Source organism: Nicotiana tabacum, chromosome 1 (genome assembly GCF_000715075.1).
Source record: "Nicotiana tabacum cultivar K326 chromosome 1, ASM71507v2, whole genome shotgun sequence".
Lineage (NCBI taxonomy): Eukaryota > Viridiplantae > Streptophyta > Magnoliopsida > Solanales > Solanaceae > Nicotiana > Nicotiana tabacum.
This window is the reverse complement of record NC_134080.1, coordinates 29,248,048-29,271,113: the sequence shown is the minus strand read 5'-3', so window position 1 is coordinate 29,271,113 and position 23,066 is coordinate 29,248,048. Positions and strand designations below refer to the sequence as shown.

At 39.6% G+C, this 23,066-nt stretch overlaps 1 protein-coding gene across 1 annotated transcript in view; it reads left to right on the top strand.

Annotated features, from left to right (window-relative positions):
- LOC107790661 (uncharacterized) overlaps nt 1-23,066 on the top strand; it is a 67,230-nt gene that overhangs the window by 31,032 nt on the left and 13,132 nt on the right. Inside the window, exons 27-37 of the mRNA XM_075249291.1 lie at nt 12,751-12,864; nt 12,941-13,125; nt 13,362-13,470; nt 13,935-14,078; nt 14,194-14,484; nt 15,117-15,767; nt 15,877-16,071; nt 17,290-17,393; nt 22,014-22,303; nt 22,398-22,479; nt 22,559-22,873. Coding sequence (XP_075105392.1) covers nt 12,751-12,864; nt 12,941-13,125; nt 13,362-13,470; nt 13,935-14,078; nt 14,194-14,484; nt 15,117-15,767; nt 15,877-16,071; nt 17,290-17,393; nt 22,014-22,303; nt 22,398-22,479; nt 22,559-22,873 — 2,480 coding nt within the window. The remainder of the gene's footprint in view (nt 1-12,750; nt 12,865-12,940; nt 13,126-13,361; nt 13,471-13,934; nt 14,079-14,193; nt 14,485-15,116; nt 15,768-15,876; nt 16,072-17,289; nt 17,394-22,013; nt 22,304-22,397; nt 22,480-22,558; nt 22,874-23,066) is intronic.

The window sequence follows — 23,066 nt, the reverse complement described above, 5'->3', positions numbered from 1 at the left end:
TGCGTGAAATAATAAATGCGAAAAGTAAAGAACACTAAGTATTTTTACGTGGAAAATACCCGGCTCAAAAGATGTAAAAATCACGACCTATTACTTAGTAAGATTTTTCCCAACACTTGACTAAATCACTGAGCCAAACAGCATTTTCAAAATTCTTTGTAAACCTAAGGATTACCTCTAATCCCGTTGTGGCAACCAGCCTCTAACTGTTGCGATAACTTCAAGTTAACTCTAGAATACTCAGAGTACCTAATACAATTGCTTCTAGATAAAGCTGAAAGGTACAATTTGAAAACACCTACTATAATGAAACTAGAATAAAAGACAAGACACTTGGAACTGATTCTTCTATCTGGTTCATGTAGCTTCAGGTTCGCACACTTGAATCCCACAAAAATTTCTTGCAAAATGCCTTGCTATTTTGCTCTCAACTCACGTTTAACTTCAGCTTTTGTGCGTACCCGTAAAGTAAGAATATCCTGTAATTTAAAGAGTTAGTAGGATAGGAAATAACTAGAGTTCCAATGCTATACTCTTCCTTGGTGGAAGAGTTCTAGTTATCTTCAACTTCTAACCCTTCCCTTTATCTTGGATAAGTTCTCTTCGAGTAAGGAGTCCCTTTCTTCATCAATTGTGCAACCTTTTTGAAAATGTTGGTTTATGTTTAGTCAACAATGGCATGCTAAAAATGTTGGTTTATGTTTAGTCAACAATGGCATGCCAATTGGAAGAGTTGGTGGAAAGAGTTGGTGTGGATACTAGGAGGAAGCTTCCTCCTTTGATGTCACCTATGACATCAAGAGGAGGTAGTTTGATGTCACCAATGACATCAAGAGGAGGTCTTTACCTCTATAAATAGATGCACTCCTTCACTTGTAGAAATCATCCCAAAATAATACAATACATTGTAGTGAGTAGAGAGTTAAGAGAGAAATTCTCTTAAGTGTAATTGGGAAATCTCCCCTTCCTTTGTTAATATTAAAAAGGGCAATTGTTCTCTGGTGGACGTAGGATTATTTTGATCCGAACCACGTTAAATCTTGTATTCTTTCTTTTACGTTTCCGTTAACAATTGGTATCAGAGTGACAGGATTCTTTAACGATCCAAGGAGAAAGAACAAGCAAATATGAGTTCCATGAAGTTTGAAATTGATAGATTCAATGGACGCAAAAACTTCAATATCTGGAAGATCCAGATGATGGCGTTACTGCGGAGGGAAGGTTCAATCCATGCTATTGACGGAAAGTATCCTACGGATATATCAGCTCCCGACAAGGAGAAGATTGAAGGGGATGCATTGAGTGCAATCCAACTATCCCTTGCACCTAACGTGCTTTGTGAAGTGAGTACGAGTATCGAAGAGACGGCCAAACAGTTGTGGGAAAAGCTAAAAGGGCTATACCAAGACCGATCAGTGACAACAAGAATGTTGTTACAACGGCGTCTTCACACATTTAAGATGGGGTCGGGTACTTCGTTACAAGATCATTTAGATGCGTTTAATAAACTTGTCATGGACTTACAGATTGCAGGAATTAAAAGGGAGGAGGAGACGCTTGCATGTGCTTTGCTATTTTCATTGACTTCAGGATATCGTGATATTGAGAATTCAATGATGTATAGCAAGGAGCCTATCAAGCTTGAGCAAGTGCGGCAGGCACTTAACTCTAGTGATGTGCGGACGCACATTGAAGGAGATAGAGATGACCAGGCAAGTGGCCTCTTTGTAAGAGGCCGGACTAGCCAACAGGGAAAGACCAAATCAAAGCACAGATCAAAGTCTCGTGTGAACAAGAAGAATACAGAGTGTTGGGGTTGTGGCAAGAAGGGGCACTTTGAACGAGATTGCCCAATGTCAAAGTCCAAGGAAAAGGCGAGTGCATCTACAGTTGAACAGGTACATAATTTTGATAATGATTATGTACTAACAACATCGTGTAATAATAATAGTAGTTATGAAAACAAATGGGTGTTAGACTCTGCTTGTACTCTGCATATGACGTTCCGAAAAGACTGGTTTAGCAGCTACGAGAAAAGTGGAGGAACCGTAGTAATGGGCAATAATGCAACTTGTGCAATAGTTGGCATTGGCTCAGTTCGGGTTCGCTGCCATGATGGAATCGTGAGGACTATTACACAAGTCCGTCATGTTCCTGATCTGAAGAAGAATTTGATCTCCTTGGGTACTCTGGATGAACAAGGCTACAGGTACATGAGCGAAGCAGGAACTATGAAGGTGACTAAAGGTTCTTTAGTCATGCTGAAAGGCAAGCTGGAGAACGGCCTTTACACATTGGCCGGAAGCACCATTGTTGGCTCTGCAAATGCATCTACAGTGCAGTTATCTAATGATGACAAGGCAAGACTGGCACATGAGACTAGGTCATATGAGCGCACGTGGACTGGAGATGTTGAGCAATCGTAAACTTTTGGAAGGTGAGAAGATCAACACGCTTGACTTCTGTGAGCACTGCGTTCTAGGGAAGCAGAAGAAGGTCAGCTTCAGCATTGGCAAACACAAGACAAGAGCAGTGCTAGACTACATCCATTCAGATTTATGGGGTCCTTCTAAACTTCTATCGAAGGGCGGAAAGAGGTATCTTCTCATTTTTATTGATGATTTCTCACGAAAGGTTTGGGTGTATTTTTTGAAGGCAAAAAGTGATGCTTTTGAAGCATTTAAAGAGTGGAAGATTTTGATTGAAAATCAAATGGAGCGGAAAATCAAGTATCTTCGCACAGACAATGGCTTGGAGTTTTGCAATGAAGAGTTTAATGAATTCTGCAAGGTTCATGGGATCTCAAGACATAGGACTGTCAGGCATACCCCACAGCAGAATGGAGTTGCCGAGAGAATGAACAGAACTCTTCTTGAAAAGGCTCGTTGTATGCTCCTACAAGCCAAAATGTCCAAAGTATTTTGGGCTGAAGCAGTTCACACTGCTGCTCATATTGTCAATCGATCTCCAGCATCGGTAATTGACTTTAAGACTCCGAATGAGGTATGGTCAGGTGAACCCTCTAACTATTCATACTTACGAGTATTTGGGTGTCCAGCTTATTATCACGTTAATGAAGGAAAGCTTGAACCAAGGGCTAAGAAGGCCATATTCGTAGGGTATGTGGATGGAGTAAAATGGTACAAACTTTGGTGTTTGTCTTTACTCAAATTTATAGTTAGTAGAGATGTCACCTTCGATGAATCCTCTATACTTGATCCCCGTAAAGTTTCCGTGGAGTTTTCAGGAAACAAGAACAACGAGCAGGTGGAGCTTCCGGTGGAGCTTGCCAAGGAAAAGGATCAAGAGACTCAGGTTAAAGATGAGTCAGAAGATGTAGGCGTTGAAGAACTTGCTGTCAATGAACCATACACAATTGCGAAGGGGAGGGAGAAGAGGCAGACACGAGAACCGGAACGCCTTATAAATCAAGCAAACTTGATTGCATATGCGTTCGTAGCTGCACAAGAAGAGATTAAAGATCTGGAGCCCTCTTCGTATATTGAAGCAACTTCTTGCAAGGATGCCGCACAATGGCGGTTAGCCATGACTGAAGAGATGGAGTCTCTTCACAAGAATCAGACATGGGTCTTAGTGAAAAGACAAAAGGGGAAGAGGACAGTTGGATGCAAGTGGGTCTACCGAAAGAAAGAGGGAATTCCTGAAGTGGAAGATGCTAGGTTCAAGGCGAGATTGGTTGCAAAAGGTTTCAGCCAAAAGGAGGGAATTGACTACAATGAGATTTTCTCTCCGGTCGTGAAGCATAGCTCAATTCGCGTGCTACTAGCATTGGTTGCACAATTTGACTTGGAGCTTCAACAGCTTGATGTCAAAACTGCTTTCTTACACGGTGATCTAGAAGAGACAATCTATATGGATCAACCTGAAGGTTTCCTAGCTGAGGGAAAAGAAGATCACGTATGCCAACTAAAGAAGTCTTTGTATGGTTTGAAGCAATCCCCTAGACAGTGGTACAAGAGGTTTGATGCATTCATGACTACACATGAATTCTCAAGGAGTGCCTTTGATAGTTGTGTGTATCACAAGAAGATGTCTGGTAACTCAATGATTTATTTACTGTTGTATGTTGATGATATGCTTATTGCTGCTAACAACATTACAGAGATAAATGCTTTGAAAAAACTATTGAGTAAGGAATTTGACATGAAGGATTTAGGAGCTGCAAAGAAAATCCTTGGTGTGGAGATTTCAAGAGAAGACGATGTTGTACATCTTTCTCAGAAGAGGTATATTGAAAGGGTTCTCGAGAGATTCAATATGCAAACGTGCAAGCCTGTAAGTACACCATTAGCTCCTCATTTTAAACTTTCAGAGTCACAAATGCCTCAGTCTGAGGATGAGGTGGAGCATATGTCAAAGATTCCTTATGCCAGTGCAGTTGGTAGTATTATGTATGCTATGGTATGCACACGTCCAGATATTGCTCAATCTGTAAGTGTGGTAAGTAGATACATGTCCAACCAAGGAAAGAGGCATTGGGAAGCTGTCAAGTGGATATTGAGATATCTCAAAGGAGCTTCTGGTGTTGGTCTTACCTTTCGAAAAAGTGGTACAAGTATTTCAATTCTCGGTTATGTGGATTCTGACTATGCAGGAGATCTTGACAGAAGAAGGTCCACAACTGGATACATCTTTACCCTCGTTGGCAGTGCCGTCAGTTGGAAGTCGACTTTGCAGTCGATTGTCGCTTTGTCTACGACAGAAACAGAATACATGGCAGCAGCGGAGGCGGTAAAGGAAGCTATCTGGTTGAAAAGTTTAGTAGCGGAATTGAGTTTGGTTCAACTGGAATCAACTCTTAGATGTGATAGTCAGAGTGCTATTCATCTAATGAAAAATCAGAGATTTCATGAGCGCACTAAACACATTGATGTCAGATTTCATTTTATTCGAGATGTTATTGATGAGGGAACTATCAAGGTCGTGAAGGTTATCACAGACGATAATGCTGCAGACATGTTGACCAAGATAGTCCCGCTCGCTAAGTTTGCACACTGCAAGGACTTGGCGGGGGTGTGCATCAACTGATGCAACTCCGAAGAGAACAATTGCTAGGTGGAGGTGGTATGTTCAACAATGGTTTGATTCTTCTTGTTTCTTACAACGGGGTTGCCCAGTAAGCTTAGAAGTTTTGGCCAGAGTTGTTCACACGCTCGAAACGCAAACCAAGGTGGAGATTGAAAATGTTGGTTTATGTTTAGTCAACAATGGCATGCCAATTGGAAGAGTTGGTGGAAAGAGTTGGTGTGGATGCTAGGAGGAAGCTTCCTCCTTTGATGTCACCCATGACATCAAGAGGAGGTAGTTTGATGTCACCAATGACATCAAGAGGAGGTCTTTACCTCTATAAATAGATGCACTCCTTCACTTGTAGAAATCATCCCAAAATAATACAATACATTGTAGTGAGTAGAGAGTTAAGAGAGAAATTCTCTTAAGTGTAATTGGGAAATCTCCCCTTCCTTTGTTAATATTAAAAAGGGCAATTGTTCTCTGGTGGACGTAGGATTATTTTGATCCGAACCACATTAAATCTTGTGTTCTTTCTTTTACGTTTCCGCTAACACTTTTTGATCAGGAGATATCAGATATAACTACTTAATCTTATCTCCTTCACGTGCATCCCTTATGCTCGAATCCGCCCGTGTCTGTGTACACTATGTATGGACCTGGTTCATGCTTGAGTTCCTTTGTCAATCATCAAAACAAACTTCACTTGGGCCAACAAATTTCCATTTTTTTATGATGACAAACTTTGTGCTTTTCATAAGCATAAGCCCTGTTTCAACTCAGCTCCGCATCAACACAAAGCTAGAACACTTTTCATTTTATAGTCACTAATCATTAAGGGCCAGGTTCATTAGGTTATAAATATCACAGTCCAGTAAAAAGCACAACCTATCTCCCCCCTTTTGGCATCATCGAACAGTTGCATAACCCTTCCCTTATCTTGGCGCTTTTTGCGCTTTTCACCCTCGAAACACACAATAGTATCGGGCAGTGTTATCAAAGGCGCGCTTAAAGTATGCTTAAACCCTGAAGCGAGGCTCAAAACACGTTGAGCGCTTCGCCTAGCATAACAGGTGCTTTAGTATTGTAATCAAGGCTCTAAGGCATGCTTTTCCTTGCCAATGAGCGTAATCCTAAAGAGGCAATACTAAACAATTGATATTTCACTTTATTCTAAACTTTCTTCAATTTTTTTGTCCATATATTTGGTTTTCATGCTTATAGATATTAGTCTTGGACTACACATACTTCCCGGAATCGCTGGAATTTATGCACAGCGATAAATCTCTCACGATAGCTCTGATACCATGTGAGAAGGCACGGGAGAAAATATGATATATTGATATTGTGTGTGATGCAATACAAGAGGTGCTATTTATAGCTACTCTATACAAAGGGGATACTACTCCTATTCCAATGTGGGACAATTACATAGCTATCTCTAACATTTACATAGCTATCTCTAACATTTACATAGCTATCTCTAATACTCCCCCTCAAGCCGGAGCATATAAATCATATGTACCGAGCTTGTTACATATATAATCAATGCGAGGACTAGCGAGGGACTTGGTGAAAATATCTGCAAGTTGATCATTCGATCTCACAAACTTCGTAGTAGTATCTCCTGAGAGTATCTTTTCTCTGACGAAGTGACAATCAATCTCAATGTGTTTAGTTCTCTCATGAAACACCGGATTTGATGCAATATGAAGTGCAGCTTGATTATCGCACACAAGTTCCATCCGACTGATTTCACCAAATTTCAACTCCTTGAGCAATTGTTTGGTCCAGACTAGTTCACATGTTGCCATAGCCATTGCTCGGTATTCTGCTTCTGCACTAGACCGAGCAACTACATTCTGTTTCTTACTTTTCCAGGACACCAAATTTCCTCCTACTAAAACACAATATCCAGACGTAGAACGTCTATCAGAAGGTGATCCTGCCCAATCAGCATCCGAGTACCCAACGATCTGCTCATGACCTCGATCCTCAAACAGTAATCCTTTACCTGGAGCCGATTTTATATACCGGATAATGCAGACAACTGCATCCCAATGACTATCACAGGGAGAATTCATAAACTGACTTACAACACTCACAGGATAAGAAATGTCGGGCCTAGTCACTGTGAGATAATTTAATTTACCAACCAGCCGCCTATAGCTTGCAGGATCGCTAAGCAGCTCCCCCTGTCCAGGAAGAAGTTTAGAATTCGGATCCATCGGCGTGTCAACAGGTCTGCAACCTTACAACACTCACATGATAAGAAATGTCGGGCCTAGTCACTGTGAGATAATTTAATTTACCAACCAGCCGCCTATAGCTTGCAGGATCGCTAAGCGGCTTCCCCTGTCCAGGCAGAAGTTTAGAATTCGGATCCATCGGCGTGTCAACAGGTCTGCAACCTGTCATCCCTGTTTCCTCAAGAATGTCTAACACATATTTCCTTTGAGAAATAACAATACCTGAGCTAGATTGAGCAACCTCAATACCTAGAAAGTACTTCAATCTGCCTAGATCCTTAGTTTGAAAGTGCTGGAAGAGATGTTGCTTCAGATTAGTAATACCATCCTGATCATTGTCCGTAATAACAATATCATCAACATAGACTACCAGATAAATACATAGACTTGAAGCAGAGTGACAATAAAACACAGAGTGATCAGCTTCACTACGAGTCATGCCAAACTCCTGGATAACCGTGCTGAACTTACCAAACCAGGCTCGAGGAGACTGCTTTAGACCATAAAGTGACCGACGCAAGCGACATACAAGGCCACGAGACTCCCCTGAGCAATAAAACCAGGTGGTTGCTCCATATAAACCTCATCCTCAAGATCACCATGAAGAAAGGCATTCTTAATGTCCAACTGATAGAGGGGCCAATGACGAACTGCAGCCATGGATAGAAAAAGGCGAACTGATGCCACTTTAGCCACTGGAGAGAAGGTATCACTGTAATCTAGCCCAAATATTTGAGTGTATCCTTTGGCAACAAGACGTGCCTTAAGTCGATCAATCTGGCCATCAGGACCAACTTTGACTGCATAAACCCAACGACAACCAACGGTAGATTTACCTGAATGAAGAGGAACAAGCTCCCATGTACCACTTGTATGTAAAGCAGACATCTCGTCACTCATAGCCTGTCGCCATCCTGGATGAGACAATGCTTCACCTGTGGACTTAGGGATGGAAACCGAGGACAATGAAGATATAAAAGCATAATGGGGAGATGACAGACGATGATAACTCAAACCAACATAATGAGGATTAGGGTTTAGTGTGGTCCGTATACCTTTTCGAAGTGCAATCGGTGTACTAGGAGCAGGATCCGCAGTAGGAGCCGTGTCAGGTGCAGACCGAGAACCAGATGGGCCTGATGTAGGGCGCGAACGACGATGATAAGTCAAGAGTGGTATTCCTGTGGCTGGGGAACTAGGAGGGATAACACTGGACTCCTCAAAAGTTGGTATGGGTGAAACCTCTGTGGTTGAAGGTGGAGGAGGATTACTAAACTCCTCAAAAGTCGGTATAGGTAAGACCTCAGATATGTCATGGTGGTCAGCAGAAGTGACATCAGTTGTGAAGAAAGGTTTAGACTCGAAAAATGTGACGTCAGCTGACATAAGGTACCTATGAAGATCAGGTGAATAACAACGATATCCCTTCTGAACACGAGAATAACCAAGGAAGACACACTTGAGAGCACGAGGAGCTAACTTATCTTTTCCCGGGGCTAAGTTATGAACAAAACATGTGCTCCCAAAAACCCGAGGTGGAAGAGGGTATAAGGCTGACTGGGGAAACAATTTTGAATGTGGAATCTGACCCTTGATGGGAGATGAAGGCATCCTATTAATCAAATAACAAGCTGTGAGAACTGCTTCGCCCCAAAAACGCAGAGGAACACGAGACTCAATTAGAAGTGTGCGAGCAGTCTCGATAAAGTGCCTATTCTTTCTTTCCGCAACCCCATTTTGCTGAGGGGTATAAGGACAAGATGTCTGATGAATAATTCCATGAGAAGACATAAACTGCTGAAACTGAGAAGATACATATTCTAAGACATTATCACTGCGAAAAATGCGGATAGAGACACCAAATTGGTTTTTGATTTCAGCACAAAAACTCTGGAATATAGAGAATAACTCAGAACAATCTTTCATTAAGAAAAGCCAAGTACATCTTGAGTAATCATCAATAAAGCTAACAAAATAACGAAATCCCAAAGTTGAACTGACTCTACTAGGACCCCATATATCAGAATGAACCAAGGAGAAAACAGACTCTGTATGACTCTCAACACTACGCGTAAAGGAAGCTCGAGTATGTTTCCCAAGCTGACACGACTCACAATCTAATCTAGACAAACTGGATAAACTAGGCACCATCTTTTGAAGTTTGGATAAACTCGGATGTCCTAAACGTCTGTGGATTAGATCTGGAGGATCTGTAACTAGACATGTTGTGGAAGGACTGAGCGAGTTAAGGTAGTAAAGACCTTCTGATTCACGACCTGTACCAATTGTCCGTCCCGTACTGCGGTCCTGCATAATAAAAGAATCATCAATAAAATATATACCACAATTGAGGGCACGAGTCAAACGACTAACAGATGCAAGACTAAAAGGACAACCAGGAACATAAAGAACGGAAATCTAGGGTGATAGAAGACAATGAGTTGGCTTGTCCAACTCTTTGTGCCTTAGTTTGACATCCATTGGCTAAAGTAACAGTAGGAAGAGACTGTGAATATACAATATTCGACAAAAGTGATTTATTACCAGAGATATGATCAGAAGCGCCTGAGTCCATGACCCATGGTCCAAGAGTACTAGACTGGGAAACACAAGCAAAAGAATTACCAGCAATAGGAGTGTCAGTTTGGGCAACTGAGGCTATTTGTGGAGATGTTTGCTTACTTGCTCGATACTGAAGGAGCTCATTATATTCTTCTTTAGATACAGAAAAGCCCTGGTTACCTGTAGTCTCGCTCTGAGCAACGTAGGCATTTTTGGGTGGATGGCCATTTAAGGAATAACACATTTCGCGAGTGTGTCCAAGTTTGTGACAATAAGAACACTTGGGTCTAGATCTCCCAAAACGACCGCCTCCTCGTCTATTCTCCATAGCTTGATGCCCGAACATCCACTGTCTGGGATGCAAGAACAGAGGAATCAAGTATCTGTGATGAAATCACTAGGTGACTTGGTGCTGCAGCAAGGCGAAGTAATCGAGAGAATAATTCATCAACTGTAGGGACAGTCGGACTCGCCAAAATCTGGTCTCGTACTGAATCAAGATCATGAGGAAGTCCAGCGAGTGTAAGAACTAGAAATATTTTCTGTCGCTGCTCTTGTTGTTTTGACACACTAGCAGAAACTGGCATCAATGTCTCAAATTCCTCCATGACTGCCTGTACCTGACCCAAGTAAGTAGACATATCTAATTCTTGCTTCTTTAAGTTTGTCATCCGTGATATCACATCATAGAAGCGAGATATATCATTAGTGTATAACGTACGAGCCTTTGCCCAAACCAAATAACATGTCTGGAATGGCCGAAACAAAGGCATCAACTTAGAATCAATAGAACGCCACAAGATGCTACATAATTGAGCATCAATTTTTGCCCAAAGCGCTATCGCCTTTTCATCTCCTTCGCTAGACTGTTTAATCAGATGATCTTGCACACCCTGACCTTTACACCACAACTCGACAGATGAAGCCCAAGCTAAGTAGTTTGAACCTTCCATTAAAGTTTCCGAGGTAATCATAACATTAGAGTTTCCAGAACTCATGCTTTTAGACCCAAAAACATCAATTCCCAAAGACATTTTGTAAATTATTACCAAATAAGAGAAATAATCAACTGTAATCCACTGAAAATAGAGTAAGGAACACTGAACCAGAATAGTAAACTACTGTAGCAGTTGGAAAGTTACTGTTGCAGCCGGAAAATATTCAAAGTGGTCGGAATGAAATAAAAACAGTAGGGGTAGAATCGGAATTACCAGAAGACCCAACTGTTCTGAAGGAACTTTTTCAAAAAATGGCCGGAAGTCAACTTTTTGAAATCACTATTCACGCCGGAAAAATAAAAAAGTGGTCGGAATTTGGGTAACCTGGATGGGTAGGCTCGGAATTGCAAGGGAAATAATCTGTCCTGAAGAGTCGTCGCCAAAAAATGGCCGGAAGGTGGCCCACGCTAGGGCTGTGCATTTGGATCGGATATCCGAAATCCGATCCGATCCACTCTATTTCGGATTTTCGGATTTCAAATTTCGGATTTTCGGATTGGATACGGATTGTGTTTTATGAAATTTCGGATTTTCGGATTGGATTCGGATTGGTATGATTTTAATCCGATCCGATCCGATATCCGAAATTATATGTACCTATATAAATACACACTAAAATTTTAGGGTTATGCTTATTTATTTTTCACACACCCCCTCACTCACTTAGATTTTTCCGCCTCTCTTGCACCTCTCTTCTCTTCAGTGAAGACTAAAAGAGTCTCAATGACTCAAACTTCCGATTTTACTTTGATTTTATGTCTCTTTCTTCCGCCTCTCTTCTCTTCTCTTCTGTCTTTTATGTCTATTTCATGTTCTATTCTTCAACTTTTGATTTTTTTGTTTGTTTTGGTAGATGGAAGATGAGATAGAGACACCGAATGAACTTTAAATTGTTGAAAATTTTTGTGACAATCCGATCCGACAATTCGAAAAATTATCCGATCCAAAGTTTAAAATCCGATCCAATCCAATGTTAATTCGGATCGGATTCGGATTGCCCTTTTCAGAATCCGAAATCCGAAATCCGAATCCGAAATATGCTAAATCCGATCCAATCCGATCCGTGCACAGCCCTAGCCCACGCAACGTTGGAACTTCGCCGGAAAATTTTCTTTGGACAGCTACAGTATCGCCAGAGATTTTCACTGGGATTTGGTCGCCGGACAGTGACTACTCTTGTGGTAGTGTTGGATTTTGTGCACAACACTGACCGAGACAAAGCAGACGCAAAACAACTTTGATAGTCGCCGGAAAAAAAAGGGTTCCGGTGACTGATTTTACTTCCCGGAATCGCTGGAATTTATGCACAGCGATAAATCTCTCACGATAGCTCTGATACCATGTGAGAAGGCACGGGAGAAAATATGATATATTGATATTGTGTGTGATGCAATACAAGAGGTGCTATTTATAGCTACTCTATACAAAGGGGATACTACTCCTATTCCAATGTGGGACAATTACATAGCTATCTCTAACATTTACATAGCTATCTCTAACAGCGCTTAAAGCCCCAACAGACCTTAGAGTTTTTTTGCACTTTTCGCTTTTGATAACACTGGTATCAAGATTCAACTTGAGTTAGATCAACCGCCTCGCTCTCCCTTAAGTATTAGTACCAATAAAGAAGTGGACATAAACTTGTTCAGATTATGTAGAATCTACGGATTCTTAGATTGATCTATTTTGGCAGAGATTATACTTACTGTTCGTCGCCTTATTTCATGCAAAATATAGTAAAACAGGCAAAACTTACAAACAGTTTGAGTGATATTGGCCGCTCTGGCATAAATTTGCTTTGTCCTTGATTTTTTATGTATTCTTCTGGTTTGTCATTTGATACACTTCTTTGGAGTTGTCATGTATTAATTTTCTCTGAACTAATCGGTCGGATTATTTGTGGATTGCAGCTAGAATTTTGTTCATTCAATGTTGATGATGAAGACTACATGGGTTATGATTACAGCATTATAGGCCAGCTGTCTGAAGTGCGGATTGTTTATTTGAATCGCTTTATCCAAGAGGTAATGCAGCTTTAGCTTTTCTATTTGGCTATTCCTGTGTTTTATGATCTCATGATATGTTATGATTTTCTTGTAGATTGTCAGTTACTTCATGGGTCTTGTTCCAAACAGTTCTAATGATGTTGTCAGAATAAACGATCAAGTTACAAACTCGGAGAAGTGGTTTACAAGAAGTGAGGTTGAAGGATCGCCTGCTTTAAAGCTGGATCTTTCTCTAAGAAAGCCTATAATTTTAATGCCTCGAAGGACTGATAGCCTTGAGTGAGTTAATAATTCTCTGGTGATGATGCTTTCCAGTCAGTTCTTCTGTTAAAATATGCACCTGTTAGCAGTGCTCTAATTTAAAAGTCTAATGTATTGCCTTGATTTTTCCTGTATCTTCATGTTTTATGTGATCTGTTTTGTGGGGATATATGGATTATGGATTAGACATTTATACCCTTTAATCACATCTGTGGAACAATAATCATAGCTGATCTCATAGTTTCCTCTTGCAGTTATTTGAAGCTCGATGTTGTTCATATCACTGTCCAAAACAGGTTTCAGTGGTTTTGTGGTAGCAAAAGTGAAATGAATGCCGTACACATGGAAATATTAACAATCTCTGTAAGATCTTTATGTTTTATCTCCGTTGGTTATGTTTTTGATCTAGATGCAAGTTGCTAATGGCCTAATATCACAATATTCTTACACTGATAAGGGAATTTAACAAAGAATGAGAATAAATAGTTTAGCTCAATAAAAATCTCATTTTTGCTGTCAAAGTTGCATGCTTTTTGCATGAAGCAAAAATTTGCATATTGCCAATCAGGGAACCTGTTTGAAGCTCAATTTTTGTATGTAATAGCATTTGAAAAGGTTGTGCAAGTTTGTCAGAGAGAGTATCCTTTAAACAGGGAAGTTATAGATATCTGCAGATTGTTAATTTGGTTGGCTTGCGTTATACAATGTAAGCTCAATGGTATCATAGATAGACACCATAATAGTATTCTTTTTAGTTGTCCCTTTCTTTAAGTTACTCTCCATACATAGTTCATCTGAGAATTTGTCAGATATTTACCTTCCTGTAGGTCAAGGACATCAATTTAAATGTGGGTGCTGGCTCAGAATTGGGTGAAAGTATAGTCCAAGATGTCAATGGAATTTCAATTGTTATACAGCGATCGCTGAGGGACCTATTGCATCAAATCCCTAGCATCGAAGTTGCTATCAAGGTACTTTAATACTAAAATTCTGACTGTAGTTTGGTTCTTTCTATCGTTCACTACCTAGAATTTTGTTGTTTTGGAGATCAAATTGTCCCAATCTCATGGTATTTGAATATTTCAGGTTGAAGAATTAAAAGCTGCTCTATCAAGCAGGGAGTATGAGATAATTGCAGAATGTGCGCAGGAAAATCTTTCAGAGACTCCTAATGTTGTGCCTCCTCTAATAGATGACGCCTCATCATCTTCAGCTGTCAAGACACAACATTTGTCAGTGAGAAATTCTGATGTTGTTAAATCTGAAGCTGAAGATAAAGATAAGTGGATTGTAACCAAGGTCTCTATTGCTATTGATCTGGTTGAGCTTGGTCTTCACTATGGATTGACAAGGGATGCATCGCTTGCCACGATGCAGGTAATTGAGACTCCATTATTTAAGTTTATTTTGTTATTATTGTTATCCTTTCAAATTGTACTTTCATCTTGCTATTCCGGTTTGTTAATCTCATGCTTCTGTGAAAGGAAAGAACAATGTCTTTAGATGTTTCTTGGGTCAATAGATGTCACTAAGACAATATAATGGGCACATCTTCAAAACAGGTTGCTGATTTTCGCATGCATTTTCATTGAAGACATAGTGAGGAAATAGGTCTTATTGCATGCTTGACACTTGTCAGTCAGCCACTTTTGTCTAATTAGTGAAGTAAATTTGAGCAGGAGATGCTAGAATACGAACATATCGGCATGAAGTATATTACCTTTGTTCTGGTTAGGCAGTTAAGCATACACGTATTGTGTCACTTATTGGTAAATTGATCTCCACTAAATATGCATGAAGTGCAATATTTTGGATAGTTGTGTACATACTGTGATGTTCATGATCTTCTTGGAATTTGAATCATATCTATTTTTATTAATCTCCCTTTTTTAATCATAAATTTTGCACATCGTCACTGTCTTCCAAATATGTTTAATCTTTGTTTTCATTTAATCTATTAATTTTATGCCTGCCAAATTCTGAATGCGGATCTTATTTTTGCTTTTAAGGTAAGTGGTCTGTGGCTTCTCTACAAATCCAATACAGCAGGAGAAGGCTTTCTGTCTTCGACACTCGAAGATTTCACTGTGATGGATAATCGTGAAGGTATAGAACAGGAACTCAGGTTGGCAATTCGGAAGCCTGAAACAATTTGGTACAATCCTTCACAGTCAGTGACTGATGCTGGTGAATATGCTGGCATGGCCTTCAGTACAAGTAGTGACAAGGACATGAAACTCGTACCTTCAATGGTTATTCTTGATGCAAGATTCTATGAAAATTTGACATCTTTTTCTCTCTTCATTCAAAGGCCACAACTGCTAGTTGCACTTGATTTTCTGCTTGCTGTTGTTGAGTTCTTTGTACCAAATGTTCGAAGTATGCTGGCAAACGATGACCATGGAAGTTCTGCTAATGCTGTAGATGCTGTTATTCTTAATGACTCAGTTTACAATCAGCCTTCTGCTGAACTCTCACTTTCTCCTCAGAAACCTTTGGTTGCCGATGATGAAAGTTATGACTTTTTCACATATGATGGCAGAGGTGGAACTTTGTTTTTGCAAGATAGGAGAGGACAAAATCTCTCTTCTCCGAGTGAAGAGGCTGTAATTTATGTTGGAAGTGGAAAGAAGTTGCAATTTAAGAATGTTAAGATCAAGGTGTGTCCTCTAAACGGATGTTTCATTTATACGAATCTTGATTATGAAGCTTTATTGTTTTGACGGAGATGGAATTACCATGTTGGTTTTCTTTTTCTTTGTGGTTCAGAATGGAAAATATTTGGATTCATGCGTTTTACTTGGATCCAATAGCAGCTATTCTGCTTCAGAGGATGATGGAGTCTTCTTTGATGAAGCTTCATGTGAAGGACCATCAGAAGATGATTCTGGAGTGACCGTAGATGCTGTGCCATCTCAGAATACTAATGTCAGCAGATCTGCAGAGTTTATATTTGAGCTGAAGGTCAAATATTCTCTTATTTTTGTTGTTCTTTCTGCAATACCAGTAAAAGATTTTCCTTCAAGCAATACACTACATAGTTCATATATGGCCTTTCTGCCATGTGCATAAGTCTCTTCAAGTATTCTAAAAAATATGACCTTCAGTATCTACAATCTAAGAGGCCTGTGCACATATCTGATAAGTTAAAGGCACTTATTATCTATGATATAACTTTGAATCACACCATGGTTTGATGGTAGTCATTTATGAGTGTTTGCTGCTCTTTGGTGTTCATGTATCCTTCCTCCAGCAGGTGCCATTTGTTTGTTTAGGGCTGTAACCTTTTTAAACAGCGGTTGTATGAAGACCTTTCAGTAACGAAGAACAGCAGATTGACAGTCCATGAGTGGCCTTAGGTTCAGATCATGGGTCCTCTCAACATAGTCAGTTTGGATATAATTACCTCAAAATCTGTTGGGAAACAGTGATTGTAAAAGATCTTGCGTACAATAAGTATCATTGAAGTCTGCTAGACAAAAATGTTAATCTATATGAGGATTGTTAGCACCAAAAATACAAGGTCTTCCCAAGTTCTGCTTTCTTTCTCTGCCCCCAAAATTTGCATCTTTTAAGCAAACTTTTGTCACATGGAAGGCGCACTTGTTTCTTCTCTCAATTTTATCATTGCTGACATGATTCACAGTCGAAGAATTTCAGCCATTTTTATCAACGGAGGCTTTTCCTTTTATCTTTAGAATGTCTACAATCTGGATAGCAATTTGACTCTACTATACAACATATATATCTTGCTTTGTTTTTGTTGTTTTAGCATGTGAAGTTTGTTTGCACTATGTTTGATACTATGATGGAGAAGAAGGATAAAAAGGAGAAAACCTCTTGGTTTTGCTTCTTCTGGTGTGAGTTACTCATTTAGATCCAGTCTTTTTGATACAACTTGAGGGCAAGTAAAGTGTTTCCTCGTTTATGTCCAATTTCAAAGCGATAGGAAATTGATTACTGACCTGTCTGCTTTTAACTACCCCTCGTCCTTAACTTCCTTGCTAAGTGGTGGAGATCACCATAACGATCCTGTGTTATTTCCCTCTCTCCCACCTGTCCTCGTTTCATCTCGACCAAACATAGTGTTGATGATCTGGTACATTGAATTAGGAGGAGTCATTTAATAGAAATTTGAACTTGCTATAATTTTAATTACATCTTATGGAGAACAAAATGCAGGCTATTGGTCCAGAGCTTACCTTCTATAATACATCAAGAAGTGTGGGAGAGTCTGCTTCCCTTTCGAACAAATTATTGCACACGCAGTTGGACGCCTTCTGCAGGTTGGTTCTCTCTGCTAAGCATTACAGTGTTCCATTTTTGTTTTTTTTACTTGTATTTGTTGGGGATTGCATGTTTTTCATATTTCTACCTGGTTTCATGGAATTTCCAATTTGTGCATGGAAGTCCTCTATCAGCTTCCGTGGGACATGGTAGTTGGTTAGATAGGCCTATCGAGGAGGAGTAACATGTCCTTCCATTTCTCTCTAGAATAATACTTATATTAGTCTACTGATGATTTATCTGATTATGTGTTGATTGGTTCGAGTCTTGATTCTTTGTTTGTTGAATTAGTTTCTAAAATGGTACTCTCCATTAGTTTTGAGGAATTTTAGCAGTGTAAGCTTATCAATAAGACGGCGACAAATGGCGTGTTCAGCAAGCTCTCTTAATTTTTTGATTATGCAATTTCTTCAGATTAAGAATGCTTAATGAAGATACTTGACATTATTATACTTTCAAATGAGTTGGTGAATGATGCTAGCTACCGCAATAACCAATTGCTACTTTTTAAAGTGTTTTTTGGTATGACACGTGAAATTGGATTACTTCATCAGTTCTTCCTTCGTTTGTTACTATGATGATCGAGATTAGTCTTGGTAATGCATCTACAAGATTGAATTAACTTATCATGTGTAGTTTACAGGAAAGAATCTATGTATCCAGTCGAAAGTTATAAGCGAACTGGTAGAGTAACTCAAGATCTTTTTCAAACTCTTTGAATTCCCTTGAAAAAAAATAATGTATCTCCAAACACCCTCTTTCACGTGGGGCTCAACTTTAGAGTTCACAAGTTTATTAAATACAGATTTACGGTAGTAAGAACGGCCTATAAAAGGTTGATTCTGATACCTTTTGAAATATATTTATGCATCTAACCAAAAATCTTGAGGCAATTGATGGCTCACGACATTTGTAAACCCACCTTACAAATTCCTTTTGTTGCCTTTATATACTCTCTTGAGGCAATTATATATCTCAATCAGCTTCTTGTTTTTGTGTTGGACATTAAGTAAGGTATCCTGCATTTGAAGCTTTGAGGGGAACTTGATTTACAACTCGCTAATCATAGTGGTCTTTTCTTTTCTATGTTTACCCCTTTTTAGTGTCTTTTGGTGTTTCTGTTTTCTAGGTGAAAGTAGTTTAATATTAAGATTTGACATTTTAGCTTCCATTGTCTGTTGTACCATTCTGTGTTGTCCTCTTACTTGGGGATGCTTTTGTTGGGAAGTCCTCTTTTGATTACTTATGAGTCTATGACCCTATTGGGTTATCCTCTTTTTTGGATCGCTATGGAGGTAAGCCAGAAGATTGAACTTGTGATGCCAACTTTCTCATGAAAATGGGTTACCAATGTGCGCGGGACCGTTATAATTTTTGTCAAAATAATGATAATTTCAACTAAAAAGAAATTATTCTGTGTAAAGGATGATGATTGTTAGATAATTATGTATAAATAGTCCTAGTCTAATATGTAGTAGTAGTAGTAGAATATGTCCTAGTCCCATATGTAGTAAGAGTAGAATATGTATTATATATAGAGCTCATTGTATAATTGTTATAATTGGATTTTTCTCCCAAGCATTCTCACATGGTATTTGAGCTTCAGTGAGAAAATTATCGTTGTGCGTCATTCCAGCGACATTCGGGAAGAAATATCTCATCACCGTGCAATTTTCCGGCAACTTCGTCTTGTTCCCAGGGTTCATCACTGCTACAGTGGTACTGTGCATATACCAGTACCACCATCAGATCCGAGGCCCTTGTGCGACCAAACCCCAGAAATTCCAGTTCCGTCGGAATAGAAAAGTCAGTCACCGTGCATCTTCCCGGTTGACGAATCAAGATTAATTTGCGTTATCTCCTCATCAGTAAGTGTTTTGCGAAAACCACATGTTCGGAAAAGTCAGGCGACAATCCCAGTCAATCGCTCCGATACAAAGCCGCTCGCGCGCCTCCACGCGCCGCCGGAACTAGGATTCCAGCGAGCTACAATAACTTTTCCGGCACGTGTGAGCCATTCTGGCCACTTTTTGACAAAACTTCTTCAGGACAACTTACTCGTCCGGTGATCCCGAGCCTACCCATATAAATTACATCAAATTCTGACAATTTTTTTCGGTGTGAACAATGCACTTTTCCCCAGAAAAGTTTCTATTTTCTGGTAGTGTTTTAAACCTATTTTGCAGTGTGGAATTCAGCTTAGTCTCACTATTTTCAAAATTTTCCAGCAACATTTCGGCCAACTTTTATTTATGAGCAATCACCTGGTTTTGTTGCTCAGGGGGAGTCTAGTGGCCTTGTATGTCGAATGATCGGCTTGCAGATATTTTCACCAAGTGCCTCACTGGCCCTCGTATTAGTTACATATGTAACAAGCTCGGTACATATGATTTGTATTCACCGGCTTGAGGGAGTGTGTTAGATAGTTATGTGTAAATAGTCCTAGTCCCATATGTAGTAGGAGTAGGATATGTATTATATATACTCATTGTATCATTGTTAATAATTATATTTTTCTCCTGTGCATTCTCACAATGTCTAAAGGAAAACCCTGTATGTTGGACAAAAATCTATAATTAGTAGAATTTGGTTTTCAGAATAGGTTAATATATAGTTATCAAAGACTAATCGGGTTAATATGCTATCATGAGTGTTCTGTCATCTGTTCTTTCTAGTGTACAAGAGCTCTTGTGTTAACTTTCATTTGCAAAGCAAGCCTCCTTTCAAGATTTTCTATGGGTTGAGGTTCACGGCAGACTAAGCATCCTCTACTTTTTTTTGATAAGGTAAATTGTATTAATCAAAAGGGAGAGAACTCCCGTATACAGGAAGTATATCAAAAAGTAGAGAATTTACATCAGAACATGATTCTCTACAAAAGACGCCCAATCTTCTATACAAATAGGGGCTATATGAGTACATCAAAAAGCGATCAAAGATAAAAGACTATTCTTAAGATGTGAAAAAGGAGACTCAATCCCCTCAAAAGCTCTCCTATTTCTCCCCCCCCAAACTATCCACATGAGAGCTAACGGGGCGAACTTCCACGCCTTTTGCTTTCTTCTTCTATGGAAACCAGCCCAACTATATAGCATTTTCTTTACGGTCCAAAAAGGTTCAGGATCACCCTCCACAAAGCCGAGGACACAGGGCAATGCAACAAAAGATGATCAACTTCTTCCCCTGAGCTTTTACACATATAGCACCAACTAACAAGTGTAATTCCCCTCTTTCGCAGATTCTCAGCAGTCAAAATCTCTCCCCTCGCTGTTAGCCATGCAAAAAAGCACACCTTCGTGGGCGCCTTAGGAATCCAGATCGAGGAGTATGGAAAAGAGGCCTCCTCTCTCACCAACATACTCTGGTAAAAGGACTTTACGGTGAACAGACCATCACCACGCAAACCCCATCTCCAAGAATCACAAGATGGCTGAGGCCTGTCTTGCCCATATAGCAGTGTCAATAAATCTTGGAGCTCCGCAATTTCTCAATTTTGCATGTTCCTTCTAGATGAGAGGTCTCATACTACCCCCCTTCATGCTCCTTAAGGATCCTCTACTTGTTTCAATTTAGTGGTAACAGGGATGATATTTCCTTCTTGTTGCATTAAGTGTAAGAAAGAAGATTGTCCATTTGTGTAAATTGCCTCCTCTAAAAGCTTAAAACTGTGAGCACTTCTATTTATTTTGGATTTGCAATGCATTCCTTCATGTGCTTGATTTCCTTTTATGGCTACAACAACAAAAAACTCAGTGTAATCCCACAAAGTGGGGTCCGACGAGGGTAGTGTGTACGCACACCTTACCCCTACTTTGATTTCCTTTTATGGCTAAGTTTGTGAAAACTTTTTGATGACGGGTGACAGTGATATTGAATACAAGACCTCTGCTTGCTCAGGTCCTATGTTTAATTGAATGAATCAACCTCATCTAAACACTTAAGATTTATGTTTGGAACAATAAATCTCATATTGGTCTTTGCCTCATCTTTTTCCATCAGTCCTTGTGGATTTCGCTGTAATGACTGATGGATTTAGCTCGCGTAACTGCAATGTTGTTGAAATTAAAAAATAGGCCTCTGGTGTATGCAGGGGATAAAGTACAAGTCTTTGTTTCCACTTTTTCTTAATATTACTTTTAATTTCAAGTTATTTTTAGCAGTAGTAGTAGTTGTTATCATGTGTGAAACCAACACTTCCCCGCATGCTCAGGACCGGGATATCTGGAGCGTGGATAATATAATTGGGGCCCAACATCGGGTATATGAAGAATTGGTATTGTCCCGGCTCTGATACCATGTGAGAAATATAGGCACGGGAAAATATTATTGCGATGTGTCTCAACTATTTCCTTACACTCAACCTTATTTATACATATACTTTACACAATACATACTACCTATGTTCCAATGTGGGGCACTAAGCCTACTAATATATACATGCACTATCTAATAACTTGAAGCTCCAATACCATAGCTTCTGAAAGCTTATATTATCAAGTAATCAATTTATCTGGTCTTTCTATTGTTTTTTCACTGTGTAACTTGAGGACGCCTGGTCGTCCCTTGCTCTGCTTTCTCTTAAAAGTATTATGTAACAAACTTGACCATGATGTTTCCAGGATTGTTTTAAAAGGCGATACCTTTGATGTGAATGCAAATGTTCTTGGATTAACTATGGAGAGCAATGGAGTTAGAATAGTGGAACCTTTTGATACCTCTGTGAAGTTCTCTAATGCTTCCGGAAAGTCAAATATACAGTTGGCTGTCTCCGATATTTTTATGAACTTTTCATTCAGCATCTTAAGACTGTTTTTGGAAGTTGAGGACGATATTTTGGCATTTTTGAGGACCACATCAAAGAAAATGACGGTGGTGTGCTCCGAGTTTGACAAAATTGGGACAATCAAAAGTATGACACAGTGCATCCAAACAGAGTAACTTACTTTATCCATAAGATAGATCTAAACTGATGAAAATGACATTTGTTGATTGTTTCATCACAGGTCCGTCTAACCAGATATATGCTTTCTGGAGAGCTCGTGCTCCGCCTGGTTATGCAACAGTTGGTGACTATCTGACACCAACGTTAGTAAATCTCCGCAGATTCATTTTCTCTATTGCCTTTGCAAATTTGCCTGTGATACTAACTGTTCTAGTTCAACAGCGACAAGCCACCCACAAAAGGAATCATCGCTGTGAATACCAGCTTTGTCAGAGTAAAGAGGCCAGAGTCTTTCTTGCTTATTTGGCCCTCATCCTCATACAAGGATGGTGAATTGTGTACAACCACGTGTTTATCTGAAGAAGATAGCACCTGTTCCATTTGGTTCCCTAAAGCACCTAAAGGTTATGTTGCAGTGGGCTGTGTAGTCTCTCCTGGAAGGATGCAACCTCCAATATCGTCAGCCTGGTGCATCTTAGCCTCTTTAGTTTCACCATGTGATCTGAGAGATTGTGTTAATATTGACATTATGAGTAGGTATGTGAAGTTATTTGATTTGTTTTCTTTCTAATTCATGGGATCATAGGTGGAAGTAGTATTTAACACCTGTGGTAAAACAAATCTGTTCTCATCTTGTGCATTTCTTCCAAGTGAAGTTCAAGTCTAATCATACGACTCGTATTAGTTTTGCATGCCTGTACTTAATTTTACTGGTCTGTAATGCAGTTAC